General features: G+C 35.5%; 1 protein-coding gene across 6 annotated transcripts in view; it reads right to left on the bottom strand.

The window, feature by feature from the left end:
• Positions 1 to 13438, bottom strand: part of LOC118192366 (plexin-B-like) — a 447998-nt gene that overhangs the window by 124108 nt on the left and 310452 nt on the right. For 4 of the 6 annotated variants that reach the window (XM_085818164.1, XM_035363312.2, XM_035363314.2 and 1 more), the window contains one exon: positions 5245 to 6493. In XM_085818164.1, the coding sequence (XP_085674290.1) occupies positions 5245 to 6444 (1200 nt within the window). In that variant the 5' untranslated portion in view covers positions 6445 to 6493. The remainder of the gene's footprint in view (positions 1 to 5244; positions 6494 to 13438) is intronic. The other 2 variants (XM_035363315.2, XM_035363316.2) reach the window with 1 other exon arrangement.

Genomic DNA, 13438 nt, shown 5'->3' with positions numbered 1-13438 from the left:
ATTTGAATTTTTTTTTTAAGTAACTTTCATTACTTTAAAAATTTTTTAGGATACGTTTTAAAATATAATTTTCGCATTCTATAACAGTTTTTTTTAAGTAACTTTCATTACCAAAAAAAAAAAAAAAAAAAAAAAAAAAAAAAAAAAAAAAAAACTGAAAGCTTTTAGATTTTACATTACGCCCAAAGGGGCGTTTTTTTAACGTTTTGTGGGTTACCTTTACTTATTAAATATCATGTTCTTCGCACTTAAACCACAAAATTCAGTTGAACAGCAATATTGCAAAATAATTTTATGAGGAGTATATTTTTAGAAACGATGAGATGCAAATTTATAGGTAATTATCAAAATCAAGAGCATATCCAGATTTTTGTAGCTTTAGAAACAACTTTCAGACAGCAAATATTGCGAGTTGGTAATATTGCCAGTTACTTGATACTGAATAGTGATCTAGAGCTTTATATGATTACTTTATATGAAGACACACGTGGGGGGGGGACCACGAAAAACACCGTATTCAAGTCCCGGAGAACGAGCTGGGATTCCAGGTCGAAATACTAGTGGTTTAGTTTGGTTGGGTTCATTTCATTAAGGTACATTTGAGGGCTATCTACCTAGGGGGGATGCCTTCGTGGGGGACATCCTAAGGAAACCTGGCTTGCATACACGTCACACATGGGGAAAACCGTAAAAACGCCTATGCAGCAAGCCCGTTCGATGGGGATTAAACCCCGGACGAATAACCCCGCTGGTGGGCCATCGAACCACTAGTATCCAGTGGGTTTAGCCACAAGTAAGTTTCTACTGTAAATGGAATTTACAGAAAGTAATGAAAAATATTATATTCTGCATTATAAGCTGCGCCTGGGCTAAGCTCTCGTGAGTCCTCTAATGGGAGTCGTTTCGGACATTACCTACGCTCAGCCATAATTCATTCAACAATGATACTACAGAAGTGCTGGTCTAGCTTCACGTTATGTTACGTTCTGCATTAAAAAAAATCTGCTTTTTTTCTGATTGACCGATTTATGGGTTAATTTATTAAAAACAATTTAATGCTGCGGTGAATAAATTCGACGAAGTGTGGCCAACAGCTTCAGGATTTGACACAGCATGATCATGAAACAAATGACTGACCAAAAAGGGCAAAATTTCTTTCATCCGGTAAACAATTGGCATCCATCATTCAAAGCCTTAACAATCGTTAAATTTACGATACTGAAACAATTGACATTTCACTCAATAAAATATACTTTTTCAGCCGGGATCATTTTCTGGTCTCAGTTACGGGCCGACGAATGTGACTGTCACCATGACAGAGAACGTGTCACTACAAAACCTACGCAGCGATGCTTCTAAAGTTACACAAAGATATAGAGAAGAAGAGAGATGATAAAATGCCAACAGAGACAGCAGCACATTGCCAATTTCTCCGCGGTTTTCGTGCCGCTTGGTAGGAAAGAGGGGCCATTACTTTTTCTTTCTTTTTTTCCATCGTGAGTGAGTTATGACGCTCTGGAGAACAGGACCGTCTCGTTACGGCCGGACAGATGTGAGAAACGTCTCCCAATTAAAGATTTTCATCCTCAACGTCCAATTAGAGGGATGTCGCATTTTTACGAGGGACTCATAAAACTCGCTACGTCCTCATAAATAAGTAAAGGAATATGACGACTTTGTTCGCCGCCTGAAGACGAGATTTGCAAAGCAGGTGTAATGTTTTCTCCAAGGATGGAGCTGTTATCGAGTTTAGCTATTGGTCATCTCTTTTGGTGATCTGTGTGTTTTGGTGATTTTTGTTATGCTTGTTTCATGACAAAAAATAATACGACTTAAATCTCTGCGCAAAAGTGGTGATGCACACTTCGCTTTTTTTTTATCAATCAAAATTATGCAATTTTATCAGCACAATAATAATATTAAAAACCCATATAGCAGTAGCTGCTAAGAACAAATAACATAATTATTTACTAGTATTTTTAATTAAAACAGGCGAAGCTAGAAAGCTGAAAAAAATTCAAGTTTAAAAGTAAGTGGAATCTCCTGCATTACCTTTAACTGAGTTTGAAAAATAATTTGGGAAAAAAATATCCAAAATGTATTATATCACACCACATTTTATACTTGTTTACAGTTTTCATCTATAAAATTTCTGCGTGAAGTATAGCAATTTTTTGAATAACATATGAATTTTGTTATAAGATATTTTTTCCATTCTTTCCATATGCCTTCGTGGTGTAATCGGAAGAATTTTCGATGCGAATTCAAGAGGTCGATGGTTCGAGTCCCAGCTAGGGCATGAAAATTTTTCATGTACTTCTGCTTCAAAAAAACCTAAAGACTTTACAAATGGCGCTCGAACTGAAATGTGCTGGACAATAATTCGTCACCTCCAGGATTTGGCGAATGGGTCCCCTAATCCCTAGTCACCCTTTGAAAGGGGGAGTATATAAGGTATTTTCTCCTTCCTTCCGCCATGCCTACGTGGTGTAACGGTAGTACACTCGGCGCGTATTCGAAAGGTCCCGGTGAGGGGCACTGCACATTTTTCACATCTCCTGATTCAAAATAATCTAATGCCTCTACGTTGTACTTATGTTTTTTGAAGAATTATAATTTTTTTACTTTTGTTTCGGTACACTGTTATGCAGGGAGGTGTTCCTGTTTTTCAAAGATATAAATAATTTAAAATAGTTAATGCCAGTACCTCAGCTAATTTCAAACGGAAAGAAACATAACTAACATTGCCAAAAAATGACCATATTGTTCGTGGAATATTTTCTCCTCTTGAAAAAATTCCAAATCTTACAATAATACAACGTTTTCCTTTTTGTATTCACTTGTGCATTTTTGTTTTTTTCCATGTTGCTTTAATATCTCAGTCCAAGTTAATGTAATAGTAATGTATAGTAATGTACATTAATAATGTAACAGTAATGTATAGTAATGTACATTAATAATGTAACAGTAATGTATTAACTTTTAAATTTGTTTTTTCCCCTAAATTTCTAGCATACTTTGTTTTATTTTAATTTAAAATAGTAAGTAAATAAATTATATATATATATATATATATGTCATAATAAAAGCAAAGGAAAAGCCGGAGCAGTGTCGATGTGTGATTAGACCCATATTGAAGAAGAATTTTGATTGCGTAGTATTTAAAGAACTTGGCAGTCGAGGCAGTTTTAATTCCATTTTTATTTCCAATTGATATTTGTGGCCACAATCACTTGGCACTCTAGTCGTGCCTTTCCACAGAAGATTTACATTTTTGATGTTGTTGGGATAGAAAGCAAGCCAGCGAAATTACATCTTAGCACAGTAGAGAGCAAAAGCTGAAGTGCGTAGTTATGAAAAATGGAAGCACGCGAAGAGAAAAGTTTTGGTTTACAATTCGGTGATTGGTCGTCAAGAGGCATCTGGTATTAACGGTTACATAAGATCGCATGATTAATTTGAATGACGCAATGCAGATAAGTTATTACGATTTTAGAATAGAGAGGAAGAATTAATGTTTATAGTTATATTATAATTCTGATTCGTACATTGTTATCTTACATATATATATATATTAACACCCTAATGTGTATTTCAGCGGACGCGTCGGGAAAAAGGAACAGAGCAGTGAAGCTCCAAAAAGGGATTTATTCCAAAAAAGATATATTCGGGAATACTAATGTTCTTTTATAAAATTTTTTTCGCATTAAACAAGAGCTTCAATGGTCTGTTTCGGCGAAACGCGTAATGGTATTTAACCTAGTTCGACAATCAGTTTTTTTCCCTTGAAAAGCCAATTGAGAGTACGAGTGGGTTAATTGACCATTTTCCGCTATGTAATTATTGTATTTTGTTTTGTTGCAATATGTGTTTTCATTTAAATTTTTAATTTTTACTTTTTATGTATTGGCATTTTTTCAGTCTATATTTTTTATATATATTTACTTTTCTTATATATATATATATATATTTTTTCCGTCAATCTATTTTTCATGTGAGTTAACTTTTCACATATCACAACGGTCAGATTAATTTTTTTGTGCATTAACAAGTCTTCCAGCATTAATTTTGGCAGTTTTTTCGCGTGTTTACAGTTTTTCCAGACAAATTTCTTCTTAGTTTATATTTTTGTAATACGGCGTTATATATTTCGTGGAGTTACAGCTCCTGGTAACTTTTTAGCAAGATTGCTGCAATGTTTCTACCTACTACTATTATATATATATAATATATATATATATAATTTTTATTTACTATATTAATTTTTATATGTGTATATATATATAAAATTTATATTATAAAAATTTAATTACACATAAGATAATACATAAAAATGTAACAATAGTCAAGAATAATTTTCAAATAAATTTTAGATTATATTTCATTGTAGAAAATATAGAGGAAATAGAATAGAAGAAAAATATAAGTTTAGAAATAATACAGATGGACAAAAGAAAATAAAAAAATATAACGGTAAATAATTCAGGGAGCGGAATTAAAAAAATAAATAAAACTGTGCTTATGAAATGTGTTCAGTTGCTTTATAAACTGCGGAAATGTTTATGCTAGTCAGACCTTTATACGGATGAAGTATACTAAAAATTTTAATTAATGGTCTTTAAAGATTAAATAAAATAATTCTCTTTAAAGACCGCAGTAAAAGGAATTTTAAATTCATGTAACCTGGGTCGCCGCCTACATGTATCATTCTCTCACACCAGTAATGTATAAGCAAGCATGTGAACTATCAAATATGGAAGTGCACACAGTAATGCTGCAGCTATATGACAGATACAGTATAGCACAAGCACAAACAGAAGAAATTATGGTATGTAAATAATTAAAAATATAGTACCGACTTTTACCGATAGAATTAATAACGAATAAATAAAATGACTTTTATTTAATTAAAAAAAATTGTTTACGTTCAAATAATTTCTGTAAATTTTTAAATTAAGTAAATGAATATTCGGAAACATGAGTTCGTTTCGAATGCTGATAGTATCAAAGATGAAGTGAGTTGAGTCGAAGGTAATTTTAAAAATTAGCAGAGAAAAAGAATTATAATTTCAATTTTTTGAAGACAAATATGCTGAGTGTTTGTCCAAAATATGCTTGTAAAAAATAGGGGGACCTTCAGGCGCAAGCATCCCAAAAGACAAAGGACTCTTGGCGACCCGGGCGATAGACGTTTTGTGAGGGTCAACGCAAAATAATTGAACAAAACAAAACAAAAAGGGATACCTGTGAGGAAATCAAGGCGGAAAGAATGGCTTCACGTACCCCAGGTTCAGGGCAGGCCTGGATACTTCCTGCAATGTAGTCCATGTCTCGGGACGGAACACTGCCGTTATAGCAGAGATGGATGTTCTCGGTGAACCGTTGTTCCACGTCGGCTAGGGAGAACACGCAGACAGCTGACCGTCCAGAGCTGCGAGCCGTGTGATCCCGGCTGGCTGCGAATACTCCGACTAGTAAGTCAGCCGGCTCTGCACGCACAAGATGCGCATCTTGCAGCAAGTTATAATCGCGGCCATCAGGACCCAGGCACTGCAGTGTCGTCTCCACGTAAGAATTATAACCTGCATCTGACACACAGACACGCGCCAATCGCGATATGTAACCCCATTCTTCAAGGGAGCGGAGATGGGAGCGTCTCTGAAGTGTCGCGAAGTACACGTAGTCGCCCGAATGAAAACCGTATATGTAGTCCACCAGGTAGTAGTCCCGCAGCTGCGAGCTGATGTCCACTCGCGAGATGGCCGAGAAAGACTTCTCGATGACTGCGAAAAGTCGACGACCGTCTTCCAGACTGCGACTGCAGATTGCCGGCACCATATCTCGATAAGGACCAAGCCTGCTGTTCGTGGTGGCCACATAAAGAACGCGCGATGGGTAACCCATATAACGCGCTGGCCCCACGAATGCGATCGTCGAGCTTGTCTCGTCGTTGGCGGCGACAGGCAGGGGAACAAGATCCTCGGCCCGCGTTATATCGTCCAGCTCGCGGCGTCGGCACGCGCCCTGGTACACACTCCCGCAGACAAGGAGCCTACGTGACCCCTCATCCACGACTAGAAGTTTATTGACATTATCCGAAGGTGCGAGATCCTGCTCGGAACATGCACCTGGAAAGCACTGAATATTGTCCTCCACAGGTCCAGTCTGTACGGTGCGCTCCAAACGAAGTCCTGCATCAAATTGGAAGAGCCAGTTTGTGGCTCCCACATAGATTCGGCCCGACATAGGGTCTATGGCCATGTGTTGGATTGTGTCGTTAGGGGTGGAATATGATGCCACCACCACACCGTCAGCTACTGCTCCAGACCAGGCAAGACAGAGGACGGACCACAGAACGCACCACCACCACCGGCTGCTAGTTCTTCTCTGGAGGGCTGCCTTCCGCCGGCCGTCGGCCCATGTCCGGCGGTGGGGGAAGTCCATTGTTATTTCAGTCTCTATTTTTCTTCCTTAGCCACATTTCAAACACTACCTGGACGAGAAACAAAAATAATATGTTAGCAAATTACATAGGAAACTAATTATGACGTAATCAAATACATAAATACGCATATAGATATTTAAAATTGCGTAACATATATGAGAAAATAAACATATTTTTCATAATATTTATAGTGCATAAAGAATAACTAAATATCAATGACAACAACAATAAAACCATAAAACAGTGTTTAACTGAACGCAGAATTTTCTAGCACCAATGCCTACATGTTCTCTAGGAAGATAATGAACAATCTACTATGTGAATTATTCTTAAGCCGTGATCCGCAAATCCCTAAAAATCCGAGAATTACTGGCTAGGGGTCCACAAGATGTTTTCCGGAATTAAAATTAGTTTTGCTATTTAATTTTAGGGCGAAATACATTATTAAAACACGATGCAAATCAGTTAGTGGGTATCTGGCAAAATGTGCATCACATAAAAAATCTTATGACTGATTGAACTTCCTATACCGCCATTAGAGGCTAACAGGGCTTAGTGGTGCTATTTAAATAAAGAAACGTTGAAATCTAAAACAAGGCCTAAATCAGGCCCAGTAAGCAGCAAAACAACCACCACCATGCTATATGAAATAACTGTAAATAGAATTAACAACTAAAATATGAACTTAAAATCTAGAAGCTGGTGGGATTTACCAGCTACACCAACAAATAAACATTATTACATACTTTGTAAAGTAAAATATAACACATGTTACTTACATGCATAAAAATATGTCACTAACGGAATATCATAAACACCCTAATTTTTCTTAAAAAAGACCGAGAATTTTTTAAACACAAACAATATATAAATTCGTTTCATATACAGATACATATTTTATGAAATTCGACAATTCCAAATTAGTCACTGTACTTTTATATAGATGATTCAGAGTATTAAATTTAGCAATATCTGGAATAAACTTTAGAGCAATATTTTTCACAGAAGAACATCTAAATAACAGGTGCTCAAGATCGACATTACTCATGCCACAAGGACAGGGACAATTTTTAATCGAAAACCTATTATAATAAACATAACAAGTCTTAAAAGAACAGCTTATCTATTCCAGTATTAACGTTTTAATCATGTCTTTCACATATGACGACCCGCTTTTATGACGGCCGAAAACAAAGATGCAAAATCCTCTAATTTAAGTTTAGAACCAACATACTGCACGCTTTGTTTGCACATGCGAGGAATCATCCAAATGATCAGCAATTATTTTAAATTAACGACATCATTTATATGTTTTTGCTTACATTTAATAATTTTAAAGTACAGATGTGTTAATTTCATAAAAAACATACACATATGCTTTAAAAAAATATGTGCGTATTTATATGGATGTGTTACCGTGAAAGACCGAAATTGGAGAATGTCGACTTTCACCGGAGAATGTCAACATTCACCAAATACGTCGGTGAAAGATCGAATATTGCATTACATTCGGACCTTCACCGGTGTATGTCGACAATCACAGATATGCTCTGGTAGTTGATAGTTGACGGGGGACGTGTGCACCATCCCTTTACCGTAATGGTTAATTGGCATGTGCAACACGTCCACCTCTATCTTGAGCCAGATGGGCCACACAGGCGCCTCGCACCAAACACCGAAACCCAGCGACCAGGCCATCCAGGTGGCAGTCCAAAAGACCAAAGAAGCCCCCAAAAGCATGTTCACACCAACCGCCGGGGCCTAGTATTTATTGAGTCAAAGTTCAACAAATACATGGCCAGACAAGGGCTCAAAAAAATAAATAAATAAATAGATAAATAAAGGGTACATTTGAAGTTTTGACAAAGCATAAGATTACAAAGGTGCAAGTGCCAGTTTTGAATAAATACTATAATCACATAGACATAATTAGAACAAAACACATACAGATAGCGATAACAATAGAAAACCAAAGGAGTAAACACCATTACAAAACTACTACTGCTACATACTACAATACTAAAAAACTACTACTAGAATACTTACAAACAGTACTACAAACTGATACAATGCTAAATATTACAAAACTGCTACTGCTGCTATATACTAGGCTGATAATAATGCTGATAGTATAATATCGATGATGTAATGATCTTAATACTGATGGTAAGTTCAATACAATAGTTAGTGTACAAAGCAAGGATACAATACATAAATACTTTATGCAACTATATAAATACCAATACAAGGTAAAGAGGATACATTATACAACTATATATACATATATATATATATACACACATATATATATATATATATATACACACACACACATACACACATATATACATACATACACATATACAGATATATACCAATACAAGGTAAAACGATACTAATGATTCTGTACGAGATGCAAGACAAGATAGATAATTCAATATAAGATCAATAAGCCATATTGTTCAATACAATAGTTAATGCAAACGCTGACATTGCAAAAGGCAGTGTTCCACAAATAAATGCAGTTGTAAAAGCAAGGGCCTCTTGTGCCATAATAGTTGTCATAATAGTTTCACCGTAACAGATGCAAAGTGTCATAATAGTTTAAGTTGTTGCAATAAATAAGATTTGAATCACATAATTTAGTAAGTTTTTAACTTTTATTATTTTCCTTTCTCATTTTGAATGTACTGTGTGTTTTAAGTTCTTATTTTAAGTCTCAAGTGCGTTTTTTCGCTACTGAATTACGGAGAAGAAAATATAATATTCTTATATGTTCAACATTCACCATTAGTACATGGTGAATGTCGACATTTACCGGTGTAAGTCAGAAATAAGAGTATTTGGAAAATATTTCGGCCATACACCAAGCGACTATGTGAATGCTGACATTCACCGGTAAATGTCGACATTCTCCAGATTTCGGTGTTTCACCGTAACAGATGCAAATAATAAATCTTCTATAAATGTTGCGTACGTTTATGGATTATTAAACCTATTTTATGTTAAATAAAATCACATACTATAAAAGGTATCAAGATTAAAGTTAATCTTACGTCTTATGATGGGACTGCTGGAAGGGCACTCGTCGTAAGTGGAGGAGCGTCGTGAGTCGCATGTACCTGTAATGTACCTTTCAATATCTGAAATTTCTTAATAGCTGAAACAGGAATGTTTTTGAAGGGCAAGAGTAAATTTCACTTTTAACGCTTAATATAGGCATCGACTACCACAATGCTAAATTTCAGTCTGATGTCTCTTATGTTTTACTAGAGCAATATTTCATAGCAACGATAGCCTAAAACGCTTCGCATACATTTACCGGCCTTCTACAGAAGAGCTTAAAATAGAATGATAAAAAAAACTCTTCCTGGTAAATTCGCAAGCACGTCATTGTCCTGCAGAACACGCTTAAAAGGTAGTCATAATGCATTTTAACTTGTTGGATACTCCGCTCTGTACTGTAAAAGTCATTTTACCCAAGATAAGACAAATTTCGCCGGGACATCTTCTTCATTCAATTGAAGAAAATTGCCACTTTTACACGAAAATTACGTTCGCGCTGCACGCTTGGCTTGCACCCAATTCCAGCACGGACGCAAAACGTCATCTTCAAAAAGAGAGCGGAGGTATAAAGATAACATCCTCAGAAACCTCCGTCTGCTGAGAATGACTAAACAAGATATGGAGCGAACATGGAATGGGGTGGAAAGCTCTAAGCACAAGGGTGGGCCTAAACAACGCTTAATGGCAATTAACAAAATTAGGCGCGCACTTTGGAAAAAGTCCGTCCATCCGGAGGCAGGTCAACACCTCCGGCACTCCACTAATTGCATAGTATGCATCTTAACGGGGCAGAAATGCGATTAAGAACGCCGAGGAATTAATCGAGTTATGCCAAAAGCGCACCCACTCTCATGGTTCTGCGACCCTGTGCATGACTGCATTCGTTCCCTGGTGTTATGCGATGGGGGTGGCGTTAACATTCCTGCCGGGCAAGAATTTCGGTGTTGTAAACAAAACAAACAGGAGACTGTTGCCATAGCTAGGGTCTAAGTCCTACTACCACTTAGAAAGACCATATTTACTGAAGAGAAGTGCATAATGAAATTATTCCAAGAGACAGACGGACACTAATTTCATAACGGATGCTCTTTCTTCTACCCCCAACAGCTACTAAAATGCATTTATGTGAAGTTAAGATTTTTTGAATTAGGGATAATGAATATGCCCCATTTACGTAACGCAATAGAAAATCTTAACCTATAGACCATTAGATTTATAAAAGTTAATTAACGTTCAATTAAAAGTAATAATGACACAGCTGAGAGTTAGTAAAAGAAGTACCACGAGAATTATTAGAACTCTGAGAAACTTGCAGAAAATGTCAGTCATTAAAAAGAGACGCAATTTTAATTTTAAAAAAATCTGATGTGTACACCACATGACTTCCTTGTACGGAATATTAAATTATACGCATTCTGGCGCTACATTCACTTAACATTATTATATTTCGTTCATACTATAACTCAGAATGCACAAAATTTATATCATTTAAAGAATTATCTAATCGTTGCCACATGTTCCATTCAAATACTATAATAAAGTTAGAACGTTGTATAAAAGAAATTAAGCAAGCAAAAGAAACAGTTTTTCACAGACGATTGAGTATTTCTCATTCAATTCATTCAGTTCTCACTTCGTGACAAGCCAAAATTACATAAAAACTCAAAATATCTGTATTAAAAATGAAGTAAATCTTAAACACTTATTTCCTCGAAAAAATTCCAGAAAGGATTAAGCATGATTTAATTCGCAATAATGAATGAAGGCGTTATCTTTGTTGTTACGAAGCTAAATTTCTCTAGATTGGCAACAAATCCACTATCCTGTTGTTTCAAATATAAACAAGCAATGGCCACCATCAAAAAAATTATTAGGCTTAGCGGCACTTAAACAATTTTAAAATTGTTGATAATTCTAAAAATATTGCATACAGATTTACTAAAGGCATAAAAACCATAACCGGAAGATAAGAACAACATAATTCAATCATTTTTAAAGCAAAAAATGTACAATTTACAAACATATAAGAGTAAAGAAACTGAGACCACATAAGCCGGGTAACAGAATGGATATATATAGAAATATATTTATATACGTTTGGTGCGGCCGATTGCAACCAAAATACGAGGTGCATGTTATAACATGCACTACATGTTATAACAGTCCCATATACAAAATTTCAACGTTCTAAGGCTACTCGTTTTTGAGTTAATGCGAGATACGTACGTACATACGTTCGTACAGACGCCACGAAAAATTCTCTTCAGAATTCATTTTAAAGCAGTTTTATAATTTTTTTGGAGGAAGCGAGTCGTTTATTCTGTCCTTACGTACAGATATCACGCAAAAACATCGTTAAATTGCATTCGAAAGCGATCAAAATGGACATTTTCGTTGAAATATACTGCCTGAAACTTTTCGCGATTACAATACTTCCTTTTTATTTCGTACAAGGAAGGAAAAATGGCTTAAAAATGTGCTGTTGCACGACAGTTTGTGAGTGTATTTTGTCGGCAATGAGGAATATTTCATTCCTGTGAGTAACTGTTGTGAATGCCGTTAAAAAGTAGTTAGAAGCGGTACCTTAAAATTTTTTAATTATTATTTAAAACAATCAGATGGATATTTAATAATTAAATACATCCCTTTTTCTTTCATTTGTTAAGGAAATATTTTCCTTCTCACGCTGCAGAAGATGGTATACTGAATTCTCGATTATTCATATAAATAAACACTCCCCTACCCCTCCAAACGACGGGCACTATTTTGTCTTTATTCGACATTGGCTCCTCCTAAGGCCGGAAGTGGTGCCCATTTTATTGTGGAGGCCACCGTTACCTGCTATGAAGGGACGGACAGTTACAACCATGTCTTCTCCGGGATTCGAACCCGGGTCCTTAGGCATCGTTGTCGACTACCCAACCACTATATCATCTGGGCGGCATATAAAAAAATAAACATATGGTTGTATATGAATTGTCGGAAAACACGGATAATACAAAAATGTTTCTGTAAAACCGTAATTAATTCTCAAGGTGTCGTAAGAAAATTAAACTTTCAGAGCGTTTAAACGAGCGAGTTACGGTAAATTAATACCGTGTATTTTAAGAAGGTGTGAATTCAATTGAAGTAATAATTTATATGGAAAGATTCGTATAAAACTCATGTTTTTCAATGAAAATTTGAAAATTCCTTTAGTTTAATCGAAGTCGACTAAACCACTCCAGGAAAGAACGCTACGCATTCCTTACGGATAGAATTCGAATATAGGATCTTTGAAGACTGAATAAAGGAATTTATTTCATTGAAAGTTGAAAAAATAGCTCTAAAGCTGATCACATAGCGAACATGGACAATTTTGTAAATAACAGAAAAAAAAGGGGGGGAATGACAACAAGATTACTGTGACAGCTTTTAAAGGATTATTGTTGCTTTTATTGAAAAAAGAATTTTTATTTTTAAATATCAGCAACTGCAGAAAATCCTACGGCAATGGCAACTTCGCTGATTGCAAAGTTAAAAATATATTATGTTCCAAAGCAAGTCTAAACGAACCGCACATTAAACTTTACTTAAACTGCACATTTTGATTGTGCAGAAACAGCACAATTTCAGTGAATAAAAATTTTAAATACCATTTTCATAAAATATACTTCATGTCATATATAAATGAACCACTGCTTAAAAAAGTTCTCTGCCGTAAATACAGGAAAATATAAGTTGAATATTTTTTACAGCACAGCAAAACTCTCAAAAATCGTATACAATCAACAGTTCTATGCATGCTCATGAATCACAAATTCATTTACACGGAAGATTTTATTTGCCTGTTTTTTCACAAGAACGGAAATATCATTTATTTTGCTATTTCATGTTTCTGTTTTCATAACCAATTTACTGTAATCTTATTTATACGATTCCTCAGAT

This window comes from Stegodyphus dumicola, chromosome 6, assembly GCF_044657685.1.
Source record: "Stegodyphus dumicola isolate Sdum_Otavi_A_Nest chromosome 6, ASM4465768v1".
Classification (NCBI taxonomy): domain Eukaryota; kingdom Metazoa; phylum Arthropoda; class Arachnida; order Araneae; family Eresidae; genus Stegodyphus; species Stegodyphus dumicola.
Note: the sequence above shows the minus strand (reverse complement) of the source record. Positions and strands in the feature narration are given on the sequence as shown.